The following is a 27785-nucleotide window of genomic DNA, read 5'->3' on the forward strand; positions in this document are numbered from 1 at the left end:
GCCAATCAGGAGAGGTCTTTCTCGACAAGCATTTCCCATGAAGCAACAAAACGTACAAGGTTTGTGGTGATTGGTCAAAGGTATAATTTCTGGTAAGAGCTCAAATGCCAACTGGAACTGAGAAGCTAATCTAACAGTCAACATGTTCACAAGGTGACGGTATATCATGGCCAATTTAAAGAAATGAAGCAAACAGATAACATTCAAAATTGTCTCAAAATTAGAACAAATATCTGGATAAAAAGGTGACAAAACGTATTTCTTCATGATTATGGATGTAACAAGGCTTTAAATGACCAGAGGATTTCAAATTTTTTTTAGAATTTTTTTCTTTTTTTTTCTCCATTGATTTCTACATGACTGCAAGTCTGCCAATTCATCCTAATTTGAAAAATAACGTTACAAATATCTGGACTTCAAAAGGACATACTCTCTATACAGAAACATTATCTACCTTTCCTGTAAGCAAATCATCACATTTGCTGGTGCTTGCTTTGATTTCTAACATATCCTTCTTTGAGTGTGTCAAAGTCAAAGTTTTGGTAGTAAATAGAGTCACTGGAAGGCGTCTGCAGTTTATGAAAGATACAGGAAAACTTATATGTTATGGTAATGTCGAAGCTGCCTTTTTGTATACCCAAATTGACTTAAAATAACAAGTCTAAAAAAATTGACTAAAAATCGAGAAGTCCACAAATATAATTCTGTTGAGTTGTTACACCTTTTCTCTCAGTCCTTGGAATTACCCAGAATGCAGCTGAATTACCCACAGTGCAACAGTATGCAGTTCTCAAAAGATTCGAAAGAGAGAATGCAGCGATAAATTGATTACTTGCATTTCTCAATGTCTTCTCAAAGTCAAGTAATATCTGAGTTGAGATTTCAATTTAGAGAAGAAATTACACACTTGGTTTGAAAATGAGCAGACCCTAACACTATGGTCCCCACAATGCCAACGTTTAGGCATATCTACCCACCATTCTGGGGTCAATTTATTCATGAGCAATTGGCTGCAGCAAGTTTTAGCTAGGAAAACACACTATCTATTGCATAAATTAAAAGGTTTTAAAAACTGCATAAGAAATAACATATTGCACATGGTGTGTTTTTCAATGTCGGCACAAGTTAATGTGCATACGTGTATGTATGTACAAGTGTTTGTGTAGTTAGGTGTATATAGCAGTATGTGTCGTCACACTTGGCACTGTGACTTGACACAATGCTTATTATATTAAAGCTAGTACTTTTTTAAATGACTTGCTGTACCCTGCTTTTTTTGTCCCTTGTCGTTTAAACTGTAGCCTGAGTTGTTGTCATGCCATTCCACCCTTGCACTAAAAAGCAAAATACTGGAGCAGCCTCCATGCAAGGAGCAGAAAAAAAAGGTAAAGTCTGCCACTTTTGAAATGGTTCCAAACAGCTGCTTGTACTTCAAAAACGGACTAAAGTACTGGTGAAGCTTAATAACAACTGCTGTCATAGAATGAGTTTTTAACATGGGCTAGTAGTTACATATTACTGCAATGGGTACATGTACTTGCTTTACAAGTCCTCTCACATGATGGCGCATCTCTTCCTCCTTTCACACCAACTGTCCTCTTAATAATTCCAACTTTACCCAATAGAGAAAACAAGGCTGGTACCACAATTTGGTGGTAAATGGGTGAAATTTGAGGTATGTGAAACTTTTAAATGACCTTGCCTGCCCTCTTCCTTCTCTGAGCATGGGTCTCAATGTTCTTCAAGGTGACACAGTAACTTGTGGCTGACAAAAAGCAAGGTGTTCAAAATTATTTCAAAATGGTGGCAAATCATCAATGACAGGCAGCCTGGCCAGGGATTGGGAATAAATAAACAAGTGTTACCTCCTCCATGGGTGGATGAGAAACTCCTTTGACGTTTTGATAAAAAAAAAATTCCCACCACACTTTAGTGAACAGCCCAGTCACTTTCACCAATGACCGGCTGGAAATGAGCACATTGCAGACATCATGTAATGTTTCGACTTTTGGCTATACCCTGAAGACCGGAGTTTGGATACTTTGCAAGGTGTGAGGCATGTAACGACACATAAGTTAGCTTAGTAGGTCAGTGATATCAAGATGATGGGTATTGTTTTGGCAACAACAGTTGTAGCAAGTGTTTGATACCTGAAATATTTCATATTTGTAACCAGATCATCCTTTTTTGCAACCATTTTCTACCGACGCCAAATGGTAGAGGCCTAACCACTAAATTATTACAGTAACTGGGCGGTTCTAAATAAACACATGGATCTGAGAAACATTGGTAAAGCTATCAGGGAATCTAAATACAAAGCAAAGAGCAATGAGAGTCAAGTCAAGCCATGCATTGGCTACTTCACCAAATTTCACCTTTGATTCAAGTTTCTTCTTGTCTTATTTTTTTACAACCTTCATGAATTGATTATGTCGCTCTGTATAAGGCCAAAAAAAATAAATCGTGCTGTTCTGATAACATGGTTTTCAAAAATAGGGTAGGTAGTAGTCAGCAGGGATTTTTTTTTCCAAAATATATTCATATTTTAATATGCACTTTTCAGGGTGGTCAAACACCAGCCACAACATCTCCAGGAAAACGTATCATACAAATAAAAGGAATAAAAACAGAAAAGACATCCTCATTCAAGCGAAAAAAAATGCCAGGTAACGAACATGTGATTTTACAGGTTTTTTCTTTCTTTGATTTTTACTTTCGTGTTTACCTAGCTCTAAAAAGTTTAGGGTCGGCTGGCTAAAAATAGGGTAGGTCGGGTTATCGGAACAACACAATTTTTTTCTTTGGCCTAACAAAATGCCAGTATGACTTGTGTACTTCCTGTTGAAAGCTCTGCTCCACAGATTTTGACTCTACTATTCACACAAGTTTTTGTGACCGAAGTGACTTTGTACAAAGAACACTTTTGTCTTTTTATGAGTTCTGCCTGCAGCATCTATTAAGGCAGTGGTTCCTTGAAATTATAAGACCTAAACTTTTGCTCAAACTCTCCTTAAGGAGACGTCAAACCATCCTCTGTCAAAAATCAAGAATAAAAATCAGGGGTTATAGTGCGAAATTTGGTACTAGAGAAACAAAGTATCTAAAAATAATCGATTTTAAAAGTTCAAAATGGCTCTATGGAGAAAAATAAAATTTTTATTTTCAAATAAATAAGACTGTATAAATTTTTCTTACACCAAGAGCTTCAAAATGAACCCTCACAAGTTGTAGAGCAAAAGAGTTTTGTAAAAAATTGAGTCTGAATATCTGTCCCGAGGTACATTCTACTTTAAAGGTATACAGTCATCTGTAATCTAAATATGTCCATATATGGTCAAAGGGGCGTTCCTTGGTATCCAAAATGCCCATGTGAGGGCGCTGTTTTTTAAAAGCGGCCACCCGCTTAAAATCTGTGATTGGTTAGATTTTCTCTTTCCATGGTTAACTGTGGCAAAATTGGAACAGGTGACAGTATACCTTTAATGCTCTATCTCTTTCTGTTTACCCCTACAATCCCACTTTTACATGCGGCAATAAAGCTTGAGAAAAATAACAGTTGGGCCTGGTAGGAATCAGAACTTGAGAGAAGGAGAAGACCAGGATGACCCATGCACACAGGGAGGGTAGGGCAGCAAGGTTTACAGGCAAATATCCTATATTCAAGGATCTTAAGTTTGCAAACATTAATGAAGCAATTCGCTCTTGATTTAAAATTCTGAAAATCGTTTCCTTCTCCTGCTGGATAAATCACAGAGTTTCTTGACACTTTTGAAAAGTGTTGCCTTTCATATCATCATCATCAGTATTCATGAATGATTAGATATTTACACAATCGACTATTAAAAGAGTAGTTTTTGCATGGATTGCAAACAAACTGCTTCATTTTTCTCTGCTGCATATATTTTTTCAACACACACCTGTGGTTCATCTTGAACAGATTTGCAATCTGTGGATCTGAACTCAATGTGATCATTTCATGCGCACATTAGCTGATCGTGATGTTAAACTTGAGTTGATTTATGTGTACATAACTACTGAGACGTAAATCCCCTGTGGACTGACGTGTAACAAAGTCGACATGTATAGGAGTGGGCTGCACACTGCACACTGCAGTGATTGGACTGGTGTGAAAAACTTTCATTCACTTAAGGGAGCTATAGAGAACCACACAGGAATGTTGGAATTATCAATACAGCTCTCAGGAACTTGTCATGTATCTCTTGCATTGTCCTAAACTCAGTGATATTATTGCAAAGAAGGAAGAAAATCTAAAACACATTCAAGGAAATATTTTAGTTTCTCTAATGGAGACTGAAAGCACTTTATAATAAATATTTTGTTTCTGATAGATAACCTCTTTAAATACAATATTAGGTTAGAGATCTGTACATCAAATGAACAAGGGAAGAAAAAATTATAACTATGGCCACTAGATGCCTGCTTCTAAAACTATAGCCAGAAAATTTGGGACCAACATGGTCTGTAGATAAATTTTGACAGTCAAGTATAAGACGGTGAATCGTAGAGCCAAGGCCTGTTCTAGATTTAGTGGTAGTCAGTGTACATTTCCATAGACTCATTTACAAACACTACTGGGTGTTCTTTTTTTCCGAGCCCTTTTTTGTCTTTTCACCTCTGACCTTTGACCCCAAACTATGGTATACATTAGGCTGTGATAGATGGGCAAATTCAAACACACTGGAATTTAAGATTATTAAACAGAATATTTACAAGAAAGTAAGCCTAGTGTTCTCTTTACAGTGGTCATAAAGAACCTTTTTTTTGTTTTTTTTTGGAGTAAATTGGACTGAAATAAGATATTTTATATTACGGTATTACAGCTGTCTTCAGCTACTCCGATTAAAGTTTAAGTCGCTACTAGAACTACAATAATTCCATCACCAGCGGTTAAATCCTCCAACCATTTTGATCTGTATGTTTTTTTTGTCTTGTGAACTGGTATTGAGCCCTTGTTTCTACTGCTTACAACAGATCTAAAGTCAGATTTCTAAGTAGTCGATACAACCTACATGCTGAGTATGTCCGACAAAAACAGCACCACTGGTTTTTTGTGTTTTGTTTTGTTTTGTTTTTAAACATCTTCTGGGTTCCTCCTACACTTTATTAAGCTCCTCACTTCGGACTGCGAGCAGTCGGGGCGGTTCGGTTTTCCTGGGATCTCCGTCGATTGGCGACCGTCTGTCTTCAGTTGGTGACGTGGCGTTAAGTATGGTCGGTTCAGTGTTTCTTCGTTTGATCTTCAGTTTTGATTTCTTAAGCATTGTAGCCTAGGTGATAAAGATATGGGTTGGAGAGGTGTTAGCAATTAATTTGAGGGTCTGTGTTTCTTCGCTGTATCTTGGCCTTCTTCAACATCGTTGCCTACAGAAAAAGGGGTGGTGAAAGATATTAGAACATGAAGGATCAAGCATACGAGCACAAACAGCAAGATACTAAGATGGAGGGTGACCGGAGAATACTCAGCCACACTGTGGATATCAACTAAAGCTACTCCGTTATCTGTCCGAGTAGCATGTCTATGCATAAATTTCATTTCGTTTCTCTTCTCCCATGAGATTCAAATTTTCCCAGTTGCCCACCGTGATATCCCGTAACAGAAACACGACGGGCCCTCTGTACCAATCTTGAAAGTAAAATCTGTTTCAAAGTTGATACCTAAATGGCTCTATTTCAGTACACAATACACTTTCCCTTACTCCTCTTCTTGTCTTTTGTTAAAAAGAAATATTGAAAGTCTCGTTTTTTTCAACTATAATACTCAAAAAGATTAAATCTCACAGTTAGGCTGAGTAATCAATGAGGAAACTACGTCTAAAGAAAGACACTTGTCATTGGATAAGGACAGTCACAAGATAAAGCCGAGCATTGGAGGTGGAGAGTCATGTGATAAACTTTCTAGTCATGTGACAGTCACATGCAGGTGGAAAGAAAAATCTACGAGACTCTAGGCTTCTACTAGACTAGTGTTCTACGCTAAGGAATGTAGGAGATCTAGCAACGAAAGTATTAGTTGAGTAGAGAATGCAACTATGTTGAAAGAAGATTGCATTTTTTCCTGAGGCCAAAAGACTGAACCTGGAAGTTGAAATAAAAAATTCATAATCCACATGATTTAACTATACACTGAAAATCTGAGTAGCAAAGGTCTGGGATAACCTAACTTCTTTTTTCATACTAAAGTTTTCACTTACAATGCAAAAATTATTCTTCACCAATACACGTAAATGTAGGGAGGAATGCGACTAAACTCTTACTGAGGAGTGTGTCTGATTTTCAAAATCAAAGACGAGCTGAAAGTAAAAGGCGGTGGTGGGGGTGGTTGTCCATACCTGTAAAGCAGACCTGGTGATCACAACTTGTCCAGCAAGCTGCATCCAAGGTTCTCCGTCTACCTGCACTGGCATATCACTGTTCATCCAAATGCGAATCTGCAAGATTGGCATAAAGAGCAATTGAATGGGATAACAAATGGATGTATTCATTTGCTGTATAAATGGTTGAAAATAATGTTTCAGGTATTCTGCATCAGGTGGCATACGTGTTTCAGGGCCAGATTTTACCAGACTTTCAAATTTTTACAATGCCTTGCTAGTAGACTGCATGCCTGGACTAATTTCAAAGCTTCTGGAGTAAGGAAGTTTACACCATCTGGGTTTCGTGAAAATAAAAAATCTAAATTTTTCTCATAGAGTTGACATTGGAATATCAGCCGTTTTGTATTTCAAATATTGATACATTTAATAGGTAAATCATTTTCCTATTTGTCCACATTTGCATTCTAGATTTTGAAAGAGATTGGCTTCAAGTTATCTCTAGGAAAGTTTGAGGAAAAGTTGAAAACTGACTGTTTTGAGGTGTGTGTGAACACAACAAGGCACAAACATTCCAAGCACACAAAGTGTAAGTACAGTATACAACATGTCACCTCATACTGTACATGCTATTTTCACATAATAAACCAGACTTTCATCTTTTTTTGCCTCCTCCTGGGCAATGCAACGCTCCGTTTACTGAGTAGCAAATATACCCAATTTTCAAGAAATTTGCAAGTCACCATAATCCTGCGAGTTCAATCTGCTTTGATATATCATCAAAACTTCAATGCCCAAAAGTAGCTAAAAGGACTGTTTATTTTTGAAATATCATAATTTCACTTACTATTATTAGTACTTGTGAACTTGAATTTCCTATATTTTGGAGATTGTGACGGACTAAACGAGACACACAAAATTCAGCTTGGTAAAAAATAGCATCCTAATAATATGTTATGATGATGATTCATATTTACATGTGATCCTTGAGCTAGACGTACTCCAGTCCGAAGACCACTCTGTATTTGTCCCATGTGAACTATTCCGGTCAAGCCAACCACTTCGAGGTTGCCATCTGACGGAGATGACTTCTTCCAGCGTCCACTTCCGTCATCATCTTGGCCCCAGATATCAGCCCCTGATCCCCAGCTATGGATTAAACAGGAAGATGCCATTAACCCTTTGAGCGCCAAAGTCAATTTCTGTCGCCCTTATAAAATATACCTCAGTCAATTTTTGTCAGATTTTTGCCAAACTTTTGATAAAAAACTGCGGCTGATGAAATATGATGTTCATTTGGTCCAAATTATCAGAAAAATTACAGAAAAGTTCATAAAAATTGGTAAAATGTTGCACTAAAATTTTGGTGGAAAAAAATATAGCACTCAAAGGGTTAAGTATTGTGTGAAAATGCATAATGTTGCACCTTGCTTCACTCTTAATGAACGAACTGATTACTAGAGTTTTAACCCTTTCACCACCATGGTTTGAACCAATCCAATTGTTTTCTAAGGTAAAGTTGGACCTTATGAGAGGGAAATGGGGGTGGAAGGATTAAACGAATCAAGTATCTGGTGTTCATTGCCAACTAGGCATTATCAAGCACCTGTCACAAAAGAGACCATATCATTTGTACTTCGGTGAATTTTAAATCACAATGATAACCTGAGAATATACATGAACGAATGTTGTTTTTTCTCACTACTACCCTTGCAAGACTTTATCTGTTGACAACAACAGAAATTGAAGTCAGTAAAAATTTTAAGAATCATCACTGGTGAGGAACAAAAATTTACCTTCCGATATTGAGTAAAATAATCCCCTCCAGAGGGGGTAATTCAAGTCGTTGACCGTCCACTTCCACCCTCAAATCTTTATACAAATCTTTACAGGACCTCCTCTCTCTTTGCATCATCTTCCTCACCCCAACTTTGAAGTAAACCCCTTTATTGTAGATCCGACTCTGGAACTTTTCCGGGTTCTCCTCCCGTTTCAAGTGGAACGCCAGGCAGACGTCGGCGTCAATCCCAATTCCAAAGTAATTGTTCATGACAAACATGTTGGGCATATCGTCATTGCCTGAGCTGCTAGTTGAGGAGTTGGATTTGTTGTCGCATTCAACCAGTTTGCCGTCTGGTTCAAATATTACAGTCCATCTGCAAGGAAAATGCACAATTTAATAGTACGTACACCTACAAATCAAGTACATGACGTTCTTTAGACAAAAATGCATGTACATGTAGATTACCTACCAATGTTTTGACTGTTATAAATTCACTTGCACAAAAACATGCAAATTTGTTTAGTACTCAGATCCAATATGGCTTCAAAGTCAGGACTTGTAAATGGTGATCATGAAGAGGCAAAGTTACAAATCCTCCTGGTAAATTGTATATTGCTTTTTTTATCGAATCCAATGCATTCTGTCTGAATCACTTGGATTGTGGGTGCAATGAAACTGCTCTCATACAGAAATCAAAATAAAGAGATCACGAGGCTGTGACAGAAATGACATCATCAGTCTCTTTCACTCACCTGTCCAGTTTGATTTCTTCAGCATCAACAATTGCACGTAAAATCGGATAAATGTCATCACCGTATTCATATCCTCCACCCCACTTAAGTGTGCGAGCTAAGTCATTTCCTATTTACATTGAAACAAGGAAAAAAGATAGAGTATTTAAAAACATCATCGTGTAGATGGTTGACTCTCACGTAAATGTCCTGTTCAACTAACATTCAAACTGGCCAGCAACACTTGAGCTGATCAGTCAGATGCTGATATGATAACGTTCTAGTACCAGCACTTTATACTTAGTTCTGTATGTTAAATACTGTATCTTTAATATTCTACTTCCCGAATAATGTCAAAATCATCAGGGCACTAAAATTTGTCATATGCAAAATAGCTTCCCAAACAATGCTGCAACACTACTGCTAGATGCATATATGATCAAAGTGTTCACAGATCTCGAGATATTTGTGTGCTCTTAAGCTTGTATTCAAAGTGGTAGCCTATCGGTAAAATACTAAATGTATCATCCATCCAGCCTTTTTTTAACTTTTTTTTTCCACTTAATGTGAAAACATTTTTTCTAAAAATCACCAAATTTGCATGTATTGCAACTTTTACTGAGACAGATGAGATTGATACAGGTAATCTAGTCAACTGAAAATTTCAACCTGTCAATATGGACAAGTACTTTTCAAATTCAAGGCATCAAAGGACTGTCCAGGTAAGGAAGATGAGTAACAGAACCTTGGAATGTTAGGGGGCAGTAGAAAAGATAACGTTTTCTGGGCTCACCTGTGCCGAGAGGTAATATTGCTATAGGTGGCCTGCTACATACAGATTCTTGGCTCATGTCGTCCAGTACCGACAGCACCCAGCCAACTGTACCGTCTCCACCGCAGATTAAAAGACGATACTTCTTAAGTTGGCTGAACACATGCAGACTGAAAGTTAATTCAAATATGGAAGAAATCATGAGTGCCGCATACAATTATTAAAGGGAAAACAGCATTCTTATGTCATCCATTTTTGTACATATTCTGTTCTGTTTCACACCTTGGTGGTACGGCTACGTATCAGTACGTCAGAGCGTAGCATAAACTACACTTTTACAAACTACCTGGTCCACAGAACGCCTGTGCTCCAGAACATGGAGTCAGAGAAAATTCAGAAAGATAGAGGGCCTCCTAGATTGAGATATCAGACTTGCTGGGGATGCCATTAGGGTCAAAGTTCACCTACCCAGGTAGAGGGCCTCCTTGATCAAGGTCAAAGACTTGGTGAGGATTGACTAGCTTCTTCACATTTTGTATGAGTTCAACGCCCTGACATCCACCGCTTTTCACGTTCACAAATACCAGTAGCGGGCAGCTGTCTTCGTCCAGTCTCTCAGGCTGAAAAGTGAGCGACTAATTTTGGTGAGTTCTGGTTTAAAAACTGTGAAGAAATTCACCAGGGAAAACCAACACACAAAAAGTGGAAAATGATCTGTTGTAAACATATATTCACTTTACTGAGGAATTTGTGAAGTGTGATCTTTTATGGAACTGTGAAACTGCTCAGTTCACTTGAAGTTGTGGCTTGTCTGATGTTGACCATCATGCAATATAACGTAATCTATAAAACAATATCAAACAGGCAAATTGTTAACTCACGTGAATTTCAGGAACAAAGAGGACAATGAGACTTTTATCATCAACAGTTGCTTCTTTTAAAATGTGGTATGAACTCTCAGCTTCATCCACATCCTCAAAGACTAATACACATGCTCCTGATGGGAAATAAACACAGTGACATCTCCTTGAGTTGCAATGTACACTTTGGTAATGAATTAAAGTTAATCTAGGTGAAATTTGTCTGTTAAAGCACCTGCCAAGTTTTAGTTCTTGAAATACAGAATTGTGATGAAACTTTTGATGTCTGTGAATAAATATATTTCCTCAAAGAGAGAGGTCACGAAAACTAAAAGAAACTCATTCCTGTATTTAGAGATACTGAAGATGAAGATAGCTTGGTTTCCAAGGAGTCTCATGCATCGATCCCCTCAACTTCAACAAGAGCACTTACTGGGATTGTAGGTGTTATTGAACACATCATATTGTGCACATACAACAGCGGCTTTTGCTGATAGAAACTCTGCCAGATTTTGTTGTTTTTTATGCATCCCCTCAACTTCGACAAAAGCACTTATTGGGATTGCACTGAACACATCATATTGTGCACATACAACAGCGGCTTTTGCCAACAGAAACTGGCAAATTTTGTTGTTTTTGCACATGTGTTTGTTGTCTTATGATAAGATTTTGATATGTCATTTTTTACAGTTTCATTCTAAACATTGGTTCTATGAAAGTACAAAGTTGCTTATCCAATCTTGTGAAAAAAATTTGGATAAATATTTATTGTTGCTTATCAATGATAGAGCTTTGATGTAATTAGGAATAAGCCCCATTTTCTGTATCATTCCGGTAACCCTTGTTTTCAATAGTGGTAATGGAAACATACTGGTAGAACACCATACTGATAGCAATATGGTTGAGACAGAAGCATGATCTTTTACCTCGATAGGTATATTTCAGAATACAATCAAACATGTCATTGAGCTGTTCACCAAACTTACCATTTTGTGCATAAACAGCTCCTAGTGTGAACTGTGCAACTAAAAATAAATGAGACAAAATTTATTTTGAAATTTACCAACAATTTTGATTTTCATGAAAATTTCATTCTTAAATAACATACTTACTAATGTGACAGTGTACCGTAGTACAGACAGAAAGACTCATAAAGATACACTGTAAAAATCTTCACTTCTGTTTAAAGTGCAGGTAAGATTATTGATCTAGTCTAGCTAGTCTACACAACCCAAACTGGTGTAGCTTGTACATCATCATCCTACACCCATAAAGTTAGCAAGTGTTCCCGTGAATGGGTTACACCATCGTTGTGCAACGGAAACCAAAATTACAAGTCAGTTTATTGCTTGGTTGGCAAACCAGTATATTTGAATGGTTGGTCAACTTTACTGTCGGTACTTTTCGATGATGAGTGAGTGGCATACCTATGACAGAGTCATCTGGTCTGCAAATTGATATGTCACAAGGTCAATTTGACAATACCATGGTCCACGTTTAGTCTGGCTAATTCAGTTATCCTATTGAAAAAGAGTCGGTTCTGTGGGCTTTGATGACAAGATATCAAAGGTAAAGGAACTTACCATCTGCTAAGGTTTTCTGAAAGATCTGCTTGTATCTGTGATCTGATAAGTTGATGGGCAGGTTGCCCACGTACATTTCCGAGCGGTCGTGTCGACGCTCCTTAATCTTCCTGAGATAGTACCGTGTCTGTTTCATTTTCCGTAGGGAATTCTGTTGGAACAGGAGAACAGCATTTCAATCCTAAGAGTACATTTACACTGTGGTCATTAAATTAAAAAGACCTGCACTGCATGCATCTTGTAAGGATCTCTCCCTTAATCTGTATTTACCTAAAAAGTCAATGAGAACAGCAGAAAGTGACACTTCCACAGATCAACAGTTAAAACTTAAAAAAAATTAAAATACACTGATGAGAAAACTATGTAAATAATAGCAAAGTTACATCCCTGTGGAGAACGATGTTCTGTGTTTCATCCTCTGATAATTAATGCAATAACAGTGGATTACAATGCAATATCTTTTTTTTTCTGAGTGGGTTCATTAAGAGCGCCCTCATCCCATTTAGACCAATGCCCTGATGGGTGCTTCTTCAAATCATCATCAATTATAATAAGGATTCAGTTCTGTCAACACGAATGAAAAGTTCTGCTTCTTTATGTGAAGCCATTTCACATGTTCTCTTGACCTTGAACTTCATTTTGAGGACAGAATCATGACTTGAAATCTATCCCACTCCCAAAGTAACAGGGCACTTCACAGATTCCATTAACTGAGAACACGCCAAGCACACTTTTCAAAACATGTTTCACAAATATCTCTGTTTCTGCCATTTAGATAATAAAACCACTTCCTATTTACTGCTAAAGTTGTAGTTTCCCTTGAAATATCGGGGCATTTGAATCCCATTATATTTGAACATGACATCTGCTCCACCATGACCTTTAACCTCCTTGCAATGACACGTTCGGATTGTTACTGAGCCAAGATGCCAGTTATACTGTATTATCTAGCAGGATATCAAAGATATTTAAGTCAAGCTGGCACCATGCCAGCAAGGAGTTCTGATTAAGAGGAAAATCACTAAGCCATGAGTGTTCGGCAACAAATGCACAGCACTTTTGACAGAAGATGACATGAGGCAAATGAAATGGAAGACAACAGCGAAAGTCATCCTAGTGTTTACAAAGAAAGCCTAGACCAGTGTAGATTGGAATAAAGAAGGCATGCTTTCACATAGCCTTTCTGAGTCTCACCATGCAATTTGAATTTATGCAACACTGAAGATCAGAATACTTGCAATTGCCGGCAAAATGCAAAAGAAATTACAATGGGCACAATGTACCTGAAACATTGTTTGCAAATGCAAAAAACCTTGTGTTTATTGTTTTGAGAGTGGTAATTTTGAATGTTGGGAGATACTGTTACAACAAGACTTGACAACCATGAATATATTTCAATCTCTGTACATTAAAAATAAAAAAAATCCACACATATCATCTTCAGCATTTTCTGTGATGGATTAGTTACATACTTCAACTGGTAAACTTGACAAAAGGACCATGAGTCAAGACTAAATTTGACTCCATCAACAACAATACGTAAGTTTTGAGCACGTGCAAAACTATAACATAAATAAATAGATTTCAAAGCTCATTAATGCAATTTTTTGTTCAGGACTGCATTGTATGAAACATAGCAAAGTGGAGGTGTTAGTAAATGTATAAAAGGCACTTTGTGGTGAGGCACTTTTACACTTTTGAAAGCATTTGCTGATCAACAGTCTGCTGGAAGACTGCACAACTCCCAGCATTCCTTAGCACAGTGGAGGAAAGAATTCACAGTGACAGCACTTCACAGAACGGAGGAGAAGGGAAACTGTACATAGCATGCAAGATTCCAAGAGCATTTTTTTTGTCTTCTGGCTCCAGTTTTTGACCCAATTATTGTCATCTGGATCAAGGTCAATGATATAAACAACACAGTCCTGATCAAGGGGACTGTGACACAACATTAAAAAAAAAAAGAAAAGAAATGAAATTAGAGAGTAACTTGACCACCTCAAGCAGTACGACGATCTCTACATCACTGGACAAAATCTTAGGAGGAGACATTATCCATTTTGGAAAGTAATTTTCTGTGCAAACAGGTTGCGGATCATCATAGAAGTGAAGCATCTCAAGATGGCCTGGATACTAAAACGAGACAACATTGAATGAAAACATCACTGTATTGCAAGCTTGTGTTATCGCCATAGCATTGACAATTTTTCAGCTTGATACAATTCTATACACAAGGAGAAAGTAATGAAGCGTATTTTTCATTTTAGTGTTAATGATATCATTCAACATTGCTTAAAGTTCCAGTATGAGATGATTCTGATGGAGAGACCAGTTTTTACATGTATTGCAAACATTTTGAAAAGATTGCTCATGCAACTTCCCTATCATACTTAGTAATGAAGAAAGAATAGCTTTTGAAGATTCCCATTCTAAATTCTGGAATAAAAGAATAGATTTATGAGTTGTAGCTTTGGCTTCCGGTACATGAAGCTGAGACTTTCAGAGACCGAACACAAAGATACACAGAGGGGTCAATATCAGTAGGCATTAGACTCTCTCACAGCCCCTCTTTGGCTACGCCGAGGCCCTGATTTTCAACTCATGAAGCCCAGCTCAGCTAGCTGGCATAGACTTAATCAGTTGCCCTGGTTTCTCTACGCAATTAGGGCTGGCTAAGCCAGACCGTTGAAAGCACATCAGAGTGATTTACAGAATCAGAAGTTTTTTCAGACTAATTCTTTGTACTTTTATTTGTCTTGCATATTTACCGGTACAGTTATGTAGATCTGAAATGGTTTATAGCTTTTATTTAAAAAAACACACAAAAAAACCTATGTAGTGAACCAGGGGCTGTGAGAAAGTACACATAAACCTCATGCATGGTTCCACAGCTCTTACAACAGAAGGGATGCTGAAAGCAATGATTAATACAAAATTGGCAATATAAGAGGCAGTTGAGAAAGATCTCCAGGCTCAGATATCTCAAAGTTCAGGTCGCATGACCTGAAACATTTTGTGATTCTAAGTCAGCAACATAAAAATACATGCAACCTGGAAGAAGATTTCAGCATTAATGGTTAAGCCCTCATGTTATATACAGTGTCAGTCTTTCTAGGGGATGAAGATGTTGGCATACCAAATTGCATGTTCACACCAAACATGAATGATGAAAGGACAGTACTGAATGTGGGCAGGTGGCAGATACCTAATGCATTGTGGGTAGCACTTTGGAGTCAAAGGTCATGGGAGTCACATATTGTATTAAAAGGTGATTCAGGAGTATAGATATACACATTAATGCAAAGTGTAGCTTGAGACAGTGTTGCCTCATTATCATAAATTAGCAGCTTGGCAGTCTCACCAATCAATCCTCCAATAAAAATTTCATACTTTTCTTCGTGACCTTCTTTTCCTAGCATGCAAATGCAGCCTCACTAATGATTTACTGCAAGATTGTGACATTTTCACAACTCCATTTCAAATGAACATTTCATGCCTTTCCTTATGTATCAGTTACTTTCTTGTGTTCTTTTCTTTAAAATCATTTGCAATTTCTTCCTAAATTTCATGAATTTTGGAGGTTTGATAGAACTACTGTTGAAAAGAGTGATAAACTTTATGCCTATAACGATACATTTTCATTTAATGTAATATTCTCTTCATAACAGAGGGCACATTTTTGTAATCCAACTGCATGAACAAAGTCCTCTTTTTAATAAGTTGAAAATATCATGGGTACAGTGATGAGATCTGCTGATTTTTTGCCTATCCGACAAAGTGATTTCAGATTTTAACACTTCCATTCTGATTAAAAAATTCTTCTACACTGTAAATGAAAGTTTTTGTCTAAATTACCCAGAGGGACAATGAAGTTTCTTAGACCTTTAGATGTCTGAGTTATGCACAAAATTTCATGAATGTACGACTATTAGAGGTTGGTTTACTAGCAATTTTCAGAGCAATCCTGTCGGAAGAATCAAACTCGCTAGTTTCCTTCTACAAACTTCTCATAAAAGTCTCACAAACTACCATATCTGGATACCTTTTCTGAGTAAAACAAGGCCAGAAAGACTAGAAAAAAAGGCAGCCCCTGCAGCAGCTGCTATTGTATTCACTTACCCGTCTTGCTTCCACCAACTGTGGCCAGGGACATTCCTCACGATCCATCACTCTATCCTGAACCCCTTTATCTAACACAACCTCCACTAAATTGTACTCTTTGGGATCTTCATCCTGTTGTAATGATAGTACAAACAACAAATTTCCAGTTTTTTCACTTAAGTGTGGCTAGCCTTTTAAAGTAGAATGGGCCTCAGGGATAAGATGTTAAGACTCTCAAACTTGCAGGGGGCTCATTTTGAAGCTCATGGAGCTATTAAATGAATTTTTCATTTGGTTTATTTTTTTGAAAATCGAAAATTTCATTTTTTTCCAAGTCGAGTTAACGCATGGATGCGGCCATTTTGAATTTCAAGTGTTGGCAAATAATGAGTTATTTATTTCTTATGTTACAAATTTTGCCCAGTGGCACCTGATTTTTGTTCTTAATTTTGAAGGTTTATAGTTTAAAGTTTGAGCAAAAGTTAAAGTCTTTCATTTTCGAGGTGCATACTACCTTAAACATCGTGACCTAAGATCTTATTGAACACAATTTGAAAAGTCTATGCAATCTGGTGAAAGTACACATATGTCATACAAAATACATCATGACAGCAGTGTTCAATCATAGTTTACGACATTTACTTCTCAAAACAGCCATAAATTGAATTTTGAAAGAAAGGTTGTCTTGCCAGATAGAAATACCTGTAGGGGTAAAGTTAAGTAAACTTCAAGTATCTTATTTTGTCTCTTCAGGGGAAGATTTCATAAAATCGTGGTGATATTGAGATATTACTTGCTGGAAATTATACAACTTGATGGCCAGTATAGCTACATTGTCAGATTTCATACAACAGACCATAGCCTATTTCTTGAAACTAAAAAAGCACTGGAAACATCTTCAAAAGTAAAACATTGCATGTTTCATCATGATTTGTAATAATCTGAATGAGGTGATCAAAGGGAAGTTACAAACCCAAATATCACAAGGTGCAAACGAGTAATTAATCAGAGAAAGTTTTCAAAACAAGAAAGTACTACCCAAGCAAGACCTTAAATTTATATTTAAAATTATGAAAATTTCACTATAAGTTGAATATATCAAAATGAAGTATCCCATGAAATTTACATGCCAAATGTGAAATCCATCACACTATATTTCTATTGCGAAAAAATCCTAAAAATTAGAAACCCATGTATAATAAATAATAAATAAATCTGAGAGACAATCCCTATAAATTTGCAAAAAAACCAACACAACATCCCACTTGCAAGAAGTCTGAAATGGCCACAAGTTAGACGGACATACAATCACATATTCTACGCTCTGTGTGCACACAGTCCCTCCACTTGGTGGAGGGACTGTGGTGTGCACCTATAGCAAAGAAATGGAATGACGAGGCCTACCTCTAAACCAAACTTATGCAATGCCATTTCAATCACCTCCTCCACTGAGATGAAGTTATTGATAGAAATGGATTTGTATGCAACTGGCACTCTGAAACAAAGAAATATTGGAAGAAATTAATTGGTTGATCATGTAATTGACTTGTTCTAACAGATCTGTGTCAAAAACGTAACCCTCAAAGGACTACAAGCCATATCTCCAAAACAGGAGACAGACGCTAAAACCGATCTTATGGAACTATTAAACTTTACAAACATTTCCATCAAGCAGTATGTTGCTAGAGAAAAAAGGAATTTTGACTTTTCTAAGAAGTCTCAAATCATTCTGACTTTTACTTTTTATATGGACCCTGAAAGCTTATTACCGAAACTTTTTTATCTTTTGTTTCCCTATTTGTATAAAAACGCAAGACATTACTTTTATGTTTTGCAAAAACAACTTTTGTCATATTTCTTTTGTATTGCCTTTTCATTATGTTCCCTTCCGGATCCTGTTTGAACACAGAGCATTCAAATACTATCATGTATCGTTGCCGTAGAAAATAACCACACAATATCACTGGTATTAGCAGTGAGACTTTATTTTTATTTGATATTTAAATGTGCAAATAGCTAGGGATTTTTCCTTCTTTTGGACCACAAAGGGCATAAGTACGTGGTAAAATAAACTGTCTGACCTATTGGGATTGTAGCAATTATAGATTCTTTTGTCAACCATAACAATTATTTCAAACATAAATATCTCATATCAAAAGGATGCCATACCTATTCTTGTTTGGGTTTGTTAGGATTTCGCCAATTACTGGTTATTTTTGCTACAACAAAAAGTCATTTTGTATTTTATGAGACTTCTCACATAAACATGACGTCAAACCTAATTCTAATTTTAGATTTTTGGGATTTTGCCAATTACTGGTTATTTTTCTACCTCAATGTTTGTGTTAGGATTTCTCATATAAAAGTGATGCCAAACCTAATTCTAATTTTACTATGTTGGGATTTCAGAAATTATAGATTACCTTTCTACCTCAACAATTGTTTTGTGTACGATTTCTCATGCAAAAATGACGCCAAACCAATTTATAATGTTGGCCACACACGTTGTTCAAACATTGAACACATACACAATATGCTGATAGTATCATACAATGTTACTACTGTGAATTAACAAAATTATCCAACTTGAAAATCAACTACTTGGTGGTCAGATAAAGTTTTGGAACCTTTCCAACTTGAAAGTGACAAATATTATAATGGAATGTTCCGTAAAATGTCATGGCAATTGTACTCTTGTAGGGAGCCAGACGACATGGTTTCATAATTACGAAACTTTCCCTGAAGGACGACATTTCCATAATGAACAAGTAAACTTTTTATCAATATGTGAACAACTCTTGATGCACAAATGGTACATTCCATGAATCTGTGAGTAAAATTTTCCAGCTCTTGTTTCAGAAATTTCATTGAATCATCCCACAACCAATTCCTGTCAGATAAAAAGTTTTCTCTCTTCCTCCTGCACATCAACAGCTGTCATGTCATTTAATGAAACTAAAGTGCTCGCGATATGTCCCATAATTCCCGGCTTATTTTTCGTTTTGATATGCAAAGCATTACCTGAGCAAGAAAACGTATGTGTAGTGATTTACTATCAAAACCAGATAAGAGTGGACACTGAAATTGATCTAAATGTTACCATAATTGTTTGTAAAGTTGTTTCAAAATTTACTACAGGATCAGTAATTGGCAAACAACAGACGGATGATAGTATTGTTTCACAGTAGACTTCCACTGAAATTGTTGAGATACAGCAGTAAAGCCTGTCGGTCAGTAGGAACTGATTAGTGTCTGTGTGTATTTGGTAAAGATTTCCTGACTTTCCATCCCTGTACATTTCAACAACTTTCTCATGTACAGCTTCTGGTGATGTACACCTCTTTTCCTGCAAATCATGATTTTTTTTTTGCCAAAGAATTTCATACAATACAAAAAAAGTCTAATAAAAACTCAACTCTGACTTGGCTGTGACGCAATGTAACTCAGGGCATTGGTAAGGAATGTAATATGATTCTGTATATGTGAAGTGCACTGCAATGTGTAATCCCTGGTGTGTGTCTATTGTGGGTCCATAAAAGCTCTGTGATTTTCTCCGCAGTTACAAGTCAGTGCAACTTCTGAGGCAAGTTTTGGAACAACTTTACAAACCAATTACAAAAGTGTGATAACATTTAGGTCAATTTCACTGTCCATTCTTATCCGGTTTTGACTGTAATATATCATGGGGTTATTTTAGGCTTGGCATGTGAAAACATTAATAGTGCAACTCAAAAGGCTGATACAATCATTAATGTACAAAAATGAACTGCCAAAAATATTTTACATGACTTTTTATGATAAGGCATATAAGAATGAGGAAAATGGTATGAACTGTGACATGCAAATGATGTGTTATATCAATGCTGTAATAAACACAGGTGGAAAGTGAACAACATTTGTCCTGCCTGTTTTCTGTCAACAGCACCCAAACTTGTCCATGCAATTCTATACCTATATCAGAATTTAATGACAAACTAAAGGTAAAAGAAACAAAACTCGGAGCCTCCCTAAATTCTTACTTTTTATTCTTTCTTGCTCACCCCTTTCTATGGATGACCTCAACAAATTTAGCTCAAAGTAAGGGACTGTGATTGGAAAGGGTAAATGACATTTACTCTTAAAACATGCCATTTTATAGACACCTAAGGTGCCTCAAATCTGCAAATTCAACTCACCTGAGGGTACCTGGATACACCCTTATAGTGCCTCGTTTAAGATCTTTCTCCTGAATATAAATGGAATAATAATGTACGAAAAAAGGATCAACAAGATGACACATGACCAATCCCAGATTACCAGTGAATGACCTAGTTTAGTGATATTTATAGCCTCAATGACAAACAAAACTGTCACGACAAAGGATGACGCCATTTCAAAGTGAATGTATTTCGTCCACTACTGACAATTAGCTATATGATTAACATGGGATGTCCTTTGCTCAAGTAACTATGGTAACATTGAAAACATACAATAAACAGAGCTGAGAGCACAATTACATGACAGCCAAAAATAAATCACAGTATCAGCAAACGGGCAATTATGATACTGAAAATATCACATTTACAAAATTAGAACAACTATTGTACTTGGGGAAAAAAATCAAAACACGACTTAACTGGAAGAGACAATAGATACAGGATATATATATCACTGCAAGTCAAACAACACTTTCGAAATCAACAACATTGATGTTTTACAAGTTCACACATTTCAAGTTGATGCACAATCACATTTAGAATGGAGGTTTACGGGAAAAAAGGTGTGTTTGATATGACTTTCCAAGAAAACAAACTATTTCTGCATTTCCCCTTTGGTTCAACACAGACTTTTACAACTATTCTTAACTTTCGGTTGTTAGACTGATCTTCAAAATTCATTTATACCAGGGTGTTGCACGATTTAGCCACAGCTACTCAGCTGCCATATCAAAGGTCAAAGGTCATGATCTCCACAGTCTCACCTCATAGCGAAGGAACAGTGATGGTGGCCTGCCATCTCTGTTGTTTTTCCCCAGGTTTGAGCTATGCTCTCCCTCTTTCAGTCTCCGTTCATGCAAATGAGAGCCTGGGAAGAAAGAAAGGAACAACACAATGGGTTAAACCCGGAAAATTGGAATGAACCATGGTACGAACAAATCTGCATGTGAAATGCACACAGAAATATGTTTATTTCCATACTGTGCATGTGGGTTTGGTCATACCACCATCATGTGATTTTAGGTGTACTGAGGATGTAGAATATCGCACGTCCATTTTATTTCAGAACAGAACCACTGCCCCATCATTACTTTGTGTCGGTAAATTGACTCTCAAATGAGGAACATTTCAGAACAATGCACAACATTTTCAATACAATATCGTTTTATAAATGGTTTCCTGATTTCACTTCTTGAACCCTGTTCAGGGACAGACCTCTGCTTTTCCTAGGATATGAGATGGTCAGAGTTCAACAGGTTTTGAAATGTTGACCCTGACAACAAATTTTTGGATTTACAAAATACTACATATCCTTGTTGTCCACAGCGTGAGCAAATCCATGTCAAATACTGGTACTGTTAGAAAAACGCATGCACTGTGCTGTTTTGTTTTTTGCAAAAGATTCGCAATTTAGATTTTTTAAGCAGTGGTATTAAAGATACAATGCCCATTTTGAATTTCACATATCAGTTAATGTATAATGCTTTTGTGATCAACAAAATTTGCAAAGTTCTTGCAAGTATTTTTTTGTAGATTAGAGAAGATTGTATTTTCAACTGTTCAAAAGTAAGATATGAGGAAAAGTTCAAATCTTTACTTTTCTACATGCATATCTCCTTCACCCCTTCACCACCATGGTTTGGCCCAAATCCATTGTTATCAATGGTGAGTGTGGACCTGTTTACACGGAATGGGGATGAACAGGTTAATTCTGTAAGGCTGGGTAACTTTATTGCTTACCTGCTTCTGTTATTTCAGCCAAGTAGTAATACCGGGGATCTTCAGATATTTGATAAGCCTTCAGAGCTGCCTCCTGCTCAAAGCAAAGAAAGGATAGGGTTGGGTCAAAGGTCAAATTAGGTTACTTCAGGGTCAACACTTCATAGAAAAGCCTATTACTATGCACCTATTTCTGTAAGCTATGGAGTTTCATGATACAGTAAATTTCCATACAGAGGACACGCAGTCCAATAACTTTGATGCAGAGTACAATTATTACTTTTGGTGTTATTGATGTAATTTGACCTTTGACCTCATAGCAGTTTTCTGTAAACACTGGGAAAACAAGATATTTCACTATATTTTTTTTATAAATTTATACATTTAACGATCACTGAGTCAGACAATGAATAATGGTCAGTTCAAACAATGACTATTTAGCTTGTCAACATAGCGTCTGTACCTGTAAAACGCACTGTTAGTTTTGACATCTGAATGGAGGTCCGTACAAGAATTAACTTGCCAACAATAACAACACAACTTACACATGTACAAGGTGATTTGACAAGCTGAATACTGTGCATATAAACATACTTGGAGTTCAACTAAAGGTCGTAGTTGATATTTAAAACAAGCAATGGCGAAAAATAATCAAAAGTCCAACTACTGGCCCTTTATTGTACAAACGCTGATGATCATGTTGAAACAGCTGGGAAATGTGACTGACCAGTATTTGATGTGTAGTGGCATCCTTGGGGACAGAAATTGTTCGGGATACCCTTCTTTTGAAAGACAGATTGCCATCAAAGAGACGGATGACAGTGCCATCAGAACCTGGAAGCAAAAAATTGAAGCAACCCGTAAGCTTCATAGTTTAATGTACATCACTGTACATACAAACAGATATGGGATTAACCCTTTGAGTTCTGTAAATTTTCTCACCAAAATTTTAGTGCAACATTTTACTAATTTTTTATTAATTTTTTGTCATTTTTAAAACAATTTTTGACCAAATAGACATCACATTTCATTGGCTACACTGTTGTATCAAAATTTTGGCAAAAAATCTGAAAAAAATTGACCGGGATATAATAAAAGTATTAAGGTGACAAAAATTGACTTTGGGGCTCAAAGGGTTAAATCTTTATTTTGTTATGAATAGTAAAGCAAACCAACAACAAAGACACTGAAGACTGAAACAATTTAATTACATATTTTTGGATAAAAATTGGATGCTTTTAGAGCAGGATTTTTTCAAACCTATGGTTCAATACCCTCCTGTCTCCAGATTTTAGAGAATCCAAACCGTTTTCAACAGAGTGGGTAGATCTGTACACAGGGTAATTGGGTGAAAGTTTACGTCCACACTGTTGCAGAAGTGGTATTGCAACAAACTGATGACGTCACACCTGCCATAGACAAAGCACAGTAGTCAACAATGATGGCACTAACTGCAATGCATGGTGGGTACCACTTCTGTGATGGTGCCATTAAGTCAAATGCTGCTTATTATGTTTTGGGTTTCACAACACACATGTACATTACCAATATGTCATTTGACTTACTACATCAAAAACGTCTATGAAATTCTAGCATTATACGTTTACATCTGCCTGTTGAGGCCAGCTGAAAACTGTACCATACGTCGCATCAACGACCAAGTATGCATTGAAATTATGAGAGGTGGGCATGGCTAGCCATACATATTGCACAGATTGCTACCAGATGACACATACTGTCTGCTCTGTGAGGAATTTGCAACAAGTATATCACAACAAAATCAAAGTTGATTGGGTACATGTTTGAAGATATTTGACATGGGTGTTAAAGCTTGAAGTGGTCTGACGTAAAATCTGCTGGTGATGTCTCTGACAGGCCATTTACTCAAGTAGCGAGTACGGCAGCTTTCTGTTGACTAAATCTGTTTTCTAAATCAGACGAACACCCTTTTTGCTGTCCTGACATAGAGGAGACTCCAGGAGTTTACATACTTGAAATGTAGAGATAACTCAAACAGTATCAGAAGTACCGTATCATGGAATGTTGGAAATTGTTGCCTTAAAGGTACACGGTCACCATAAATTTGCATATACCATATATGGTTAAGAAAGCGGGGCTTAACATACGACCCCATAACACCTGTAGCTGTCAATCCTCCATATTTGAGTCGTCAAAGATCATGCAGATGCACGCTGCTAAGTATGCAATGGCTGGTCATTTGGGGCGCCCTTTTTAAAAAGCGGCCACCCGCGTAAAATCTTTGATTTGCTATTAAAAACAGGTGACCGAATACCTTTAAGCTTTAACCCCTATTTCCCTGTAAATAGGTTTGTCCATCTTATTGAAAGCGATGTGGATGAAACAAAATCTGATGGTGACAGGGAAAATTCTTAAATGAAAATTTATGATTTATTTCTACACCAAAACTAAAAGTCAGCAGCATTGTGAGGCTATCTTGTATTCGTCACTGCATGAAGAATAATTTGCACAGATGTTACTCCTCAAAGATTAACCGGGAACGATTATCAAACACTGTTATTATAGCAGCTCTAAACGATGAGCAGACAACGAGTCCATGTTCCCCACAACCTGGTCATTTGCAAAACAGTACACATCAGCATGCTGTGTTCAGATTCTGCCAACTTGAGTTTAGAGTGCTGAAGATGTAAAAGTTATGTTGAGTGAAGAAAACCTTGTAACTTTTGATTATTTTGTCTCAAATCAGGAGTTTTGGAAATTTCAACAGCTCAGTCCTTTACCAATACATGCTATATGAAAAATTTTCCTCCTCAAAAGACAACTTTCTTTCATCTAGGGTGCATAAATTTGGCACTCTGAGGGGTGTTACATTTTTCATCAGCATGTGTAGGAATTCTCTTTACATTTAACCCTTTAACCACAATAGTTTGACCCAAATCCATTGTTATCAATGGTGATTGTGGACCTGTTTACAGGGAATTGGGGGGTGACCAGGATAAAGTTCTGCAGAAATGAAACCAAACAGCCAAATTAGAAACACGTTGGGCATGCACTGCATGTACATGTCACTACTGCAGCAGTTCATACACCGATACAATGCCATACTGGTGGTATACCAGGCTGTTGGGAGGGAACAATGACATCTGTTACGCTCATGGCGACGGCCACTGATCTAACTACAGTCACTCCTCAGGATCTTAAGAGTATGTTGGGATATCACACAAAAAAACAGAAGTCAAGACATGCATGCATATTTAAATTAAAATACAAAGAAGCAGTTTTTAATGCTATTTTGAATCAGTTTTGGTTTCATGTGAGGAGGGAATATTCTAATTAATGAACGACACATGCACAATCATCAGAATTTTAAACGCTGTTTGCAATCCAGGTCTGTTAGCATTGTTCAAGTAGTGGTCAACATTTGACAAAATGACCAACATCATATTTCAATACTTCAGTGCACAATGACGTATACTGGTAGTATATTCCCTCTCACATGAAACAAAATATAAATGAACTGATTTCAAAAACAGCAACTTTATCCCTTTAAAACAATCATCAGATTCATAAAATGAACAAATATGGTACTTTTATTCTTTCACTTCATGAATATGTACATAAATTATGACTTGGATTACAATCATGACTGAAGTCACTGTTCAATATTAAAGAAAAATTTACCTTTAATCTAGAAAAGTTTTACCACGCAGAGAACTGCCACTTTCACTGCCACTAGTTTATTTATTTATTTATTTATTTATTTATTTATTTATTTATACATATGACAAACATATTTTATTCAAGTGCATGACTCCAATTGCTCTGACGATATACTTTAAATGGAAGTTTGGAAGCCTGATTGGGCAATAAATGTTACTCACTGTTAATATCTTGAAATTTTAGCCCATAGTTTAATAAAAACACACTCAAACTGGCCAGTATCAAATGACCAGTTTTTCAGAATTCAGCTAAACTAGCAAGGATTGATACCACTTTGGTATTTTCGCTATAAATTGTATTAACACAAGTCCGGTGATCACACACAATCTTTGCATCAGACCACTTTTTAAAAATGTTTTGCTGTCATTAGTGGTAGTACTAAGTGCACATTTCACTCAAGCTTTTACGAATCTGGTCTGAAGATGTTCAAAATGTGACAAAATTTTGGAGGAAAGTAACATCATAGGGTATGAAGTTTTGGATTGAACATAACTTCCACACGACAATTTTTTTTTTTGCAGTGGATGTTCAAACGGTTTCTAGTGGCAGTGAGAGGACCCTGACACTACAGAACACAATTGGACACACTTCACATTACTGAGAATGAAATATTATCACTGTTGAGTAGATAATGATTACTCTTATAAAATCAGGTCGTTATTACACACACTGGGATGAGAAACACTAGCAACAAAGAAAAAAGACAGAATCTAGAAAGCTTTGAACAGAAAATCTTGCAAAGAAAAACATACCAGCAGCTGGGTGACTGAGTGTGATTAAGCCCTCAACACAGAGACTGAAAACCTCGTCTTGTCACAATGTTATTTATGTGAATGGGAAGAAAACAGCCACGTTATGTTTTAAGCAAAAGCATGTGCAAACATATATTACATATCACATGGTGGATGGTTAGAGCCGGGCAGTCAGTAGATGCCAGGTGGAAGCAGATAGCCTTGTGATTGGTCAACTTGAAAGCGAAAACCGTTCGAATCGAGGAGGAAGCAGACAGCCTTGTGATTGGTCAAACATAAAAGCAAATCATATGCAAGCCAGGGTGAGTTAGAGCTTATGACACCGAGTTTTTCAGCGTATGGGAATTCACATATTATATGTGGTTTCTAGGACATTTTTTTTCAACTAACTTTACAAAAACTTTACAAAAAACATAAAAAAACATCTGACAGTGTGTGCATGTTGTCAGTTCTTAAAACTCTCTCTTAAAATTGTTCCTGAACTAATATTACAATCGGTAAATGAAAAGCAATGATACATGTGAATGAGGGATTCTTCAACAGAAAGTCAAGTGCCTCCAGAAATTTGTTCATCTTTGCTGGCATTTCTGAGAAAACCTTCTAAAGTACACTGAAATCAGTGATAATGCTACTTTAGAAGGTCGTCGATTTGACGTCAATCTAAAAGGACTGAGCAAACGATGACACAAGCACAACTCATTCATGAATCTCTGGCTTTGTTGTTGCCATGGAAACAAAACAAGTTTTCAGACCAACGAGTCCCTGTGAGTACTCTGTGATCGCTATTTGCCGTCATAGCCGCTTATTTCAAAGAAATTCTAATTAGAGGTGTGGTAATGCTTCTCACCTGGCTCATTGACAGATTCCTCCTCTTCTACAGCTGCCTCATCTGAAATGGAAACACAATAAAGTCAGCAACAGATCACCATGGCAACAAAGGACAACGGTCAGCGTCATAGCTGATTTAACTGGCTGCATCATATCTTACAAAGAGGGCATTGCCTTCTCATGAGATCAAAGGTTTAATTTACGAGAAACTCTGCCAGAAAAATGTGAATAACTGTCCACAGAACACAATTTTAGGGAATGGGGTTATGTGCCTGTCACGCCGATAATACTTATACATTTTGTAAAACTTGAACTTACTGCTCAAGGGTACAAATTTATAGAGCACCCCCCTCTAAATCTTCTATTTCATTCACTTCAGACAAACAAATGCAGTTGGGTTCTCCAGTTACAAGTAGTTTCTTTATAGGA

At 36.8% G+C, this 27785-nt stretch overlaps 1 protein-coding gene across 12 annotated transcripts in view; it reads right to left on the bottom strand.

Moving 5' to 3' along the window:
• Positions 1-374: 374 nt before the first annotated feature.
• LOC139115546 (diacylglycerol kinase theta-like) overlaps positions 375-27785 on the bottom strand; it is a 90441-nt gene continuing 63030 nt past the window's right edge. For 3 of the 12 annotated variants that reach the window (XM_070677750.1, XM_070677743.1, XM_070677747.1), the window contains 19 exons: positions 27376-27417; positions 26529-26585; positions 22805-22911; positions 22099-22171; positions 21123-21226; positions 20338-20387; positions 17567-17657; positions 16181-16294; positions 14060-14194; positions 12062-12212; positions 11465-11503; positions 10500-10615; positions 10087-10238; positions 9640-9788; positions 8868-8976; positions 8129-8488; positions 7310-7481; positions 6351-6449; positions 375-5288 (listed from right to left, as the gene is read on the bottom strand). In XM_070677750.1, the coding sequence (XP_070533851.1) occupies positions 5115-5288; positions 6351-6449; positions 7310-7481; positions 8129-8488; positions 8868-8976; positions 9640-9788; positions 10087-10238; positions 10500-10615; positions 11465-11503; positions 12062-12212; positions 14060-14194; positions 16181-16294; positions 17567-17657; positions 20338-20387; positions 21123-21226; positions 22099-22171; positions 22805-22911; positions 26529-26585; positions 27376-27417 (2294 nt within the window). In that variant the 3' untranslated portion in view covers positions 375-5114. Of the gene's footprint in view, positions 5383-6350; positions 6450-7309; positions 7482-8128; positions 8489-8867; positions 8977-9639; positions 9789-10086; positions 10239-10499; positions 10616-11464; positions 11504-12061; positions 12213-14059; positions 14195-16180; positions 16295-17566; positions 17658-20337; positions 20388-21122; positions 21227-22098; positions 22172-22804; positions 22912-26528; positions 26586-27375; positions 27418-27785 lie in introns of all 12 variants that reach the window. The other 9 variants (XM_070677752.1, XM_070677744.1, XM_070677754.1 and 6 more) reach the window with 6 other exon arrangements.

Source organism: Ptychodera flava, chromosome 17 (genome assembly GCF_041260155.1).
Source record: "Ptychodera flava strain L36383 chromosome 17, AS_Pfla_20210202, whole genome shotgun sequence".
Lineage (NCBI taxonomy): Eukaryota > Metazoa > Hemichordata > Enteropneusta > Ptychoderidae > Ptychodera > Ptychodera flava.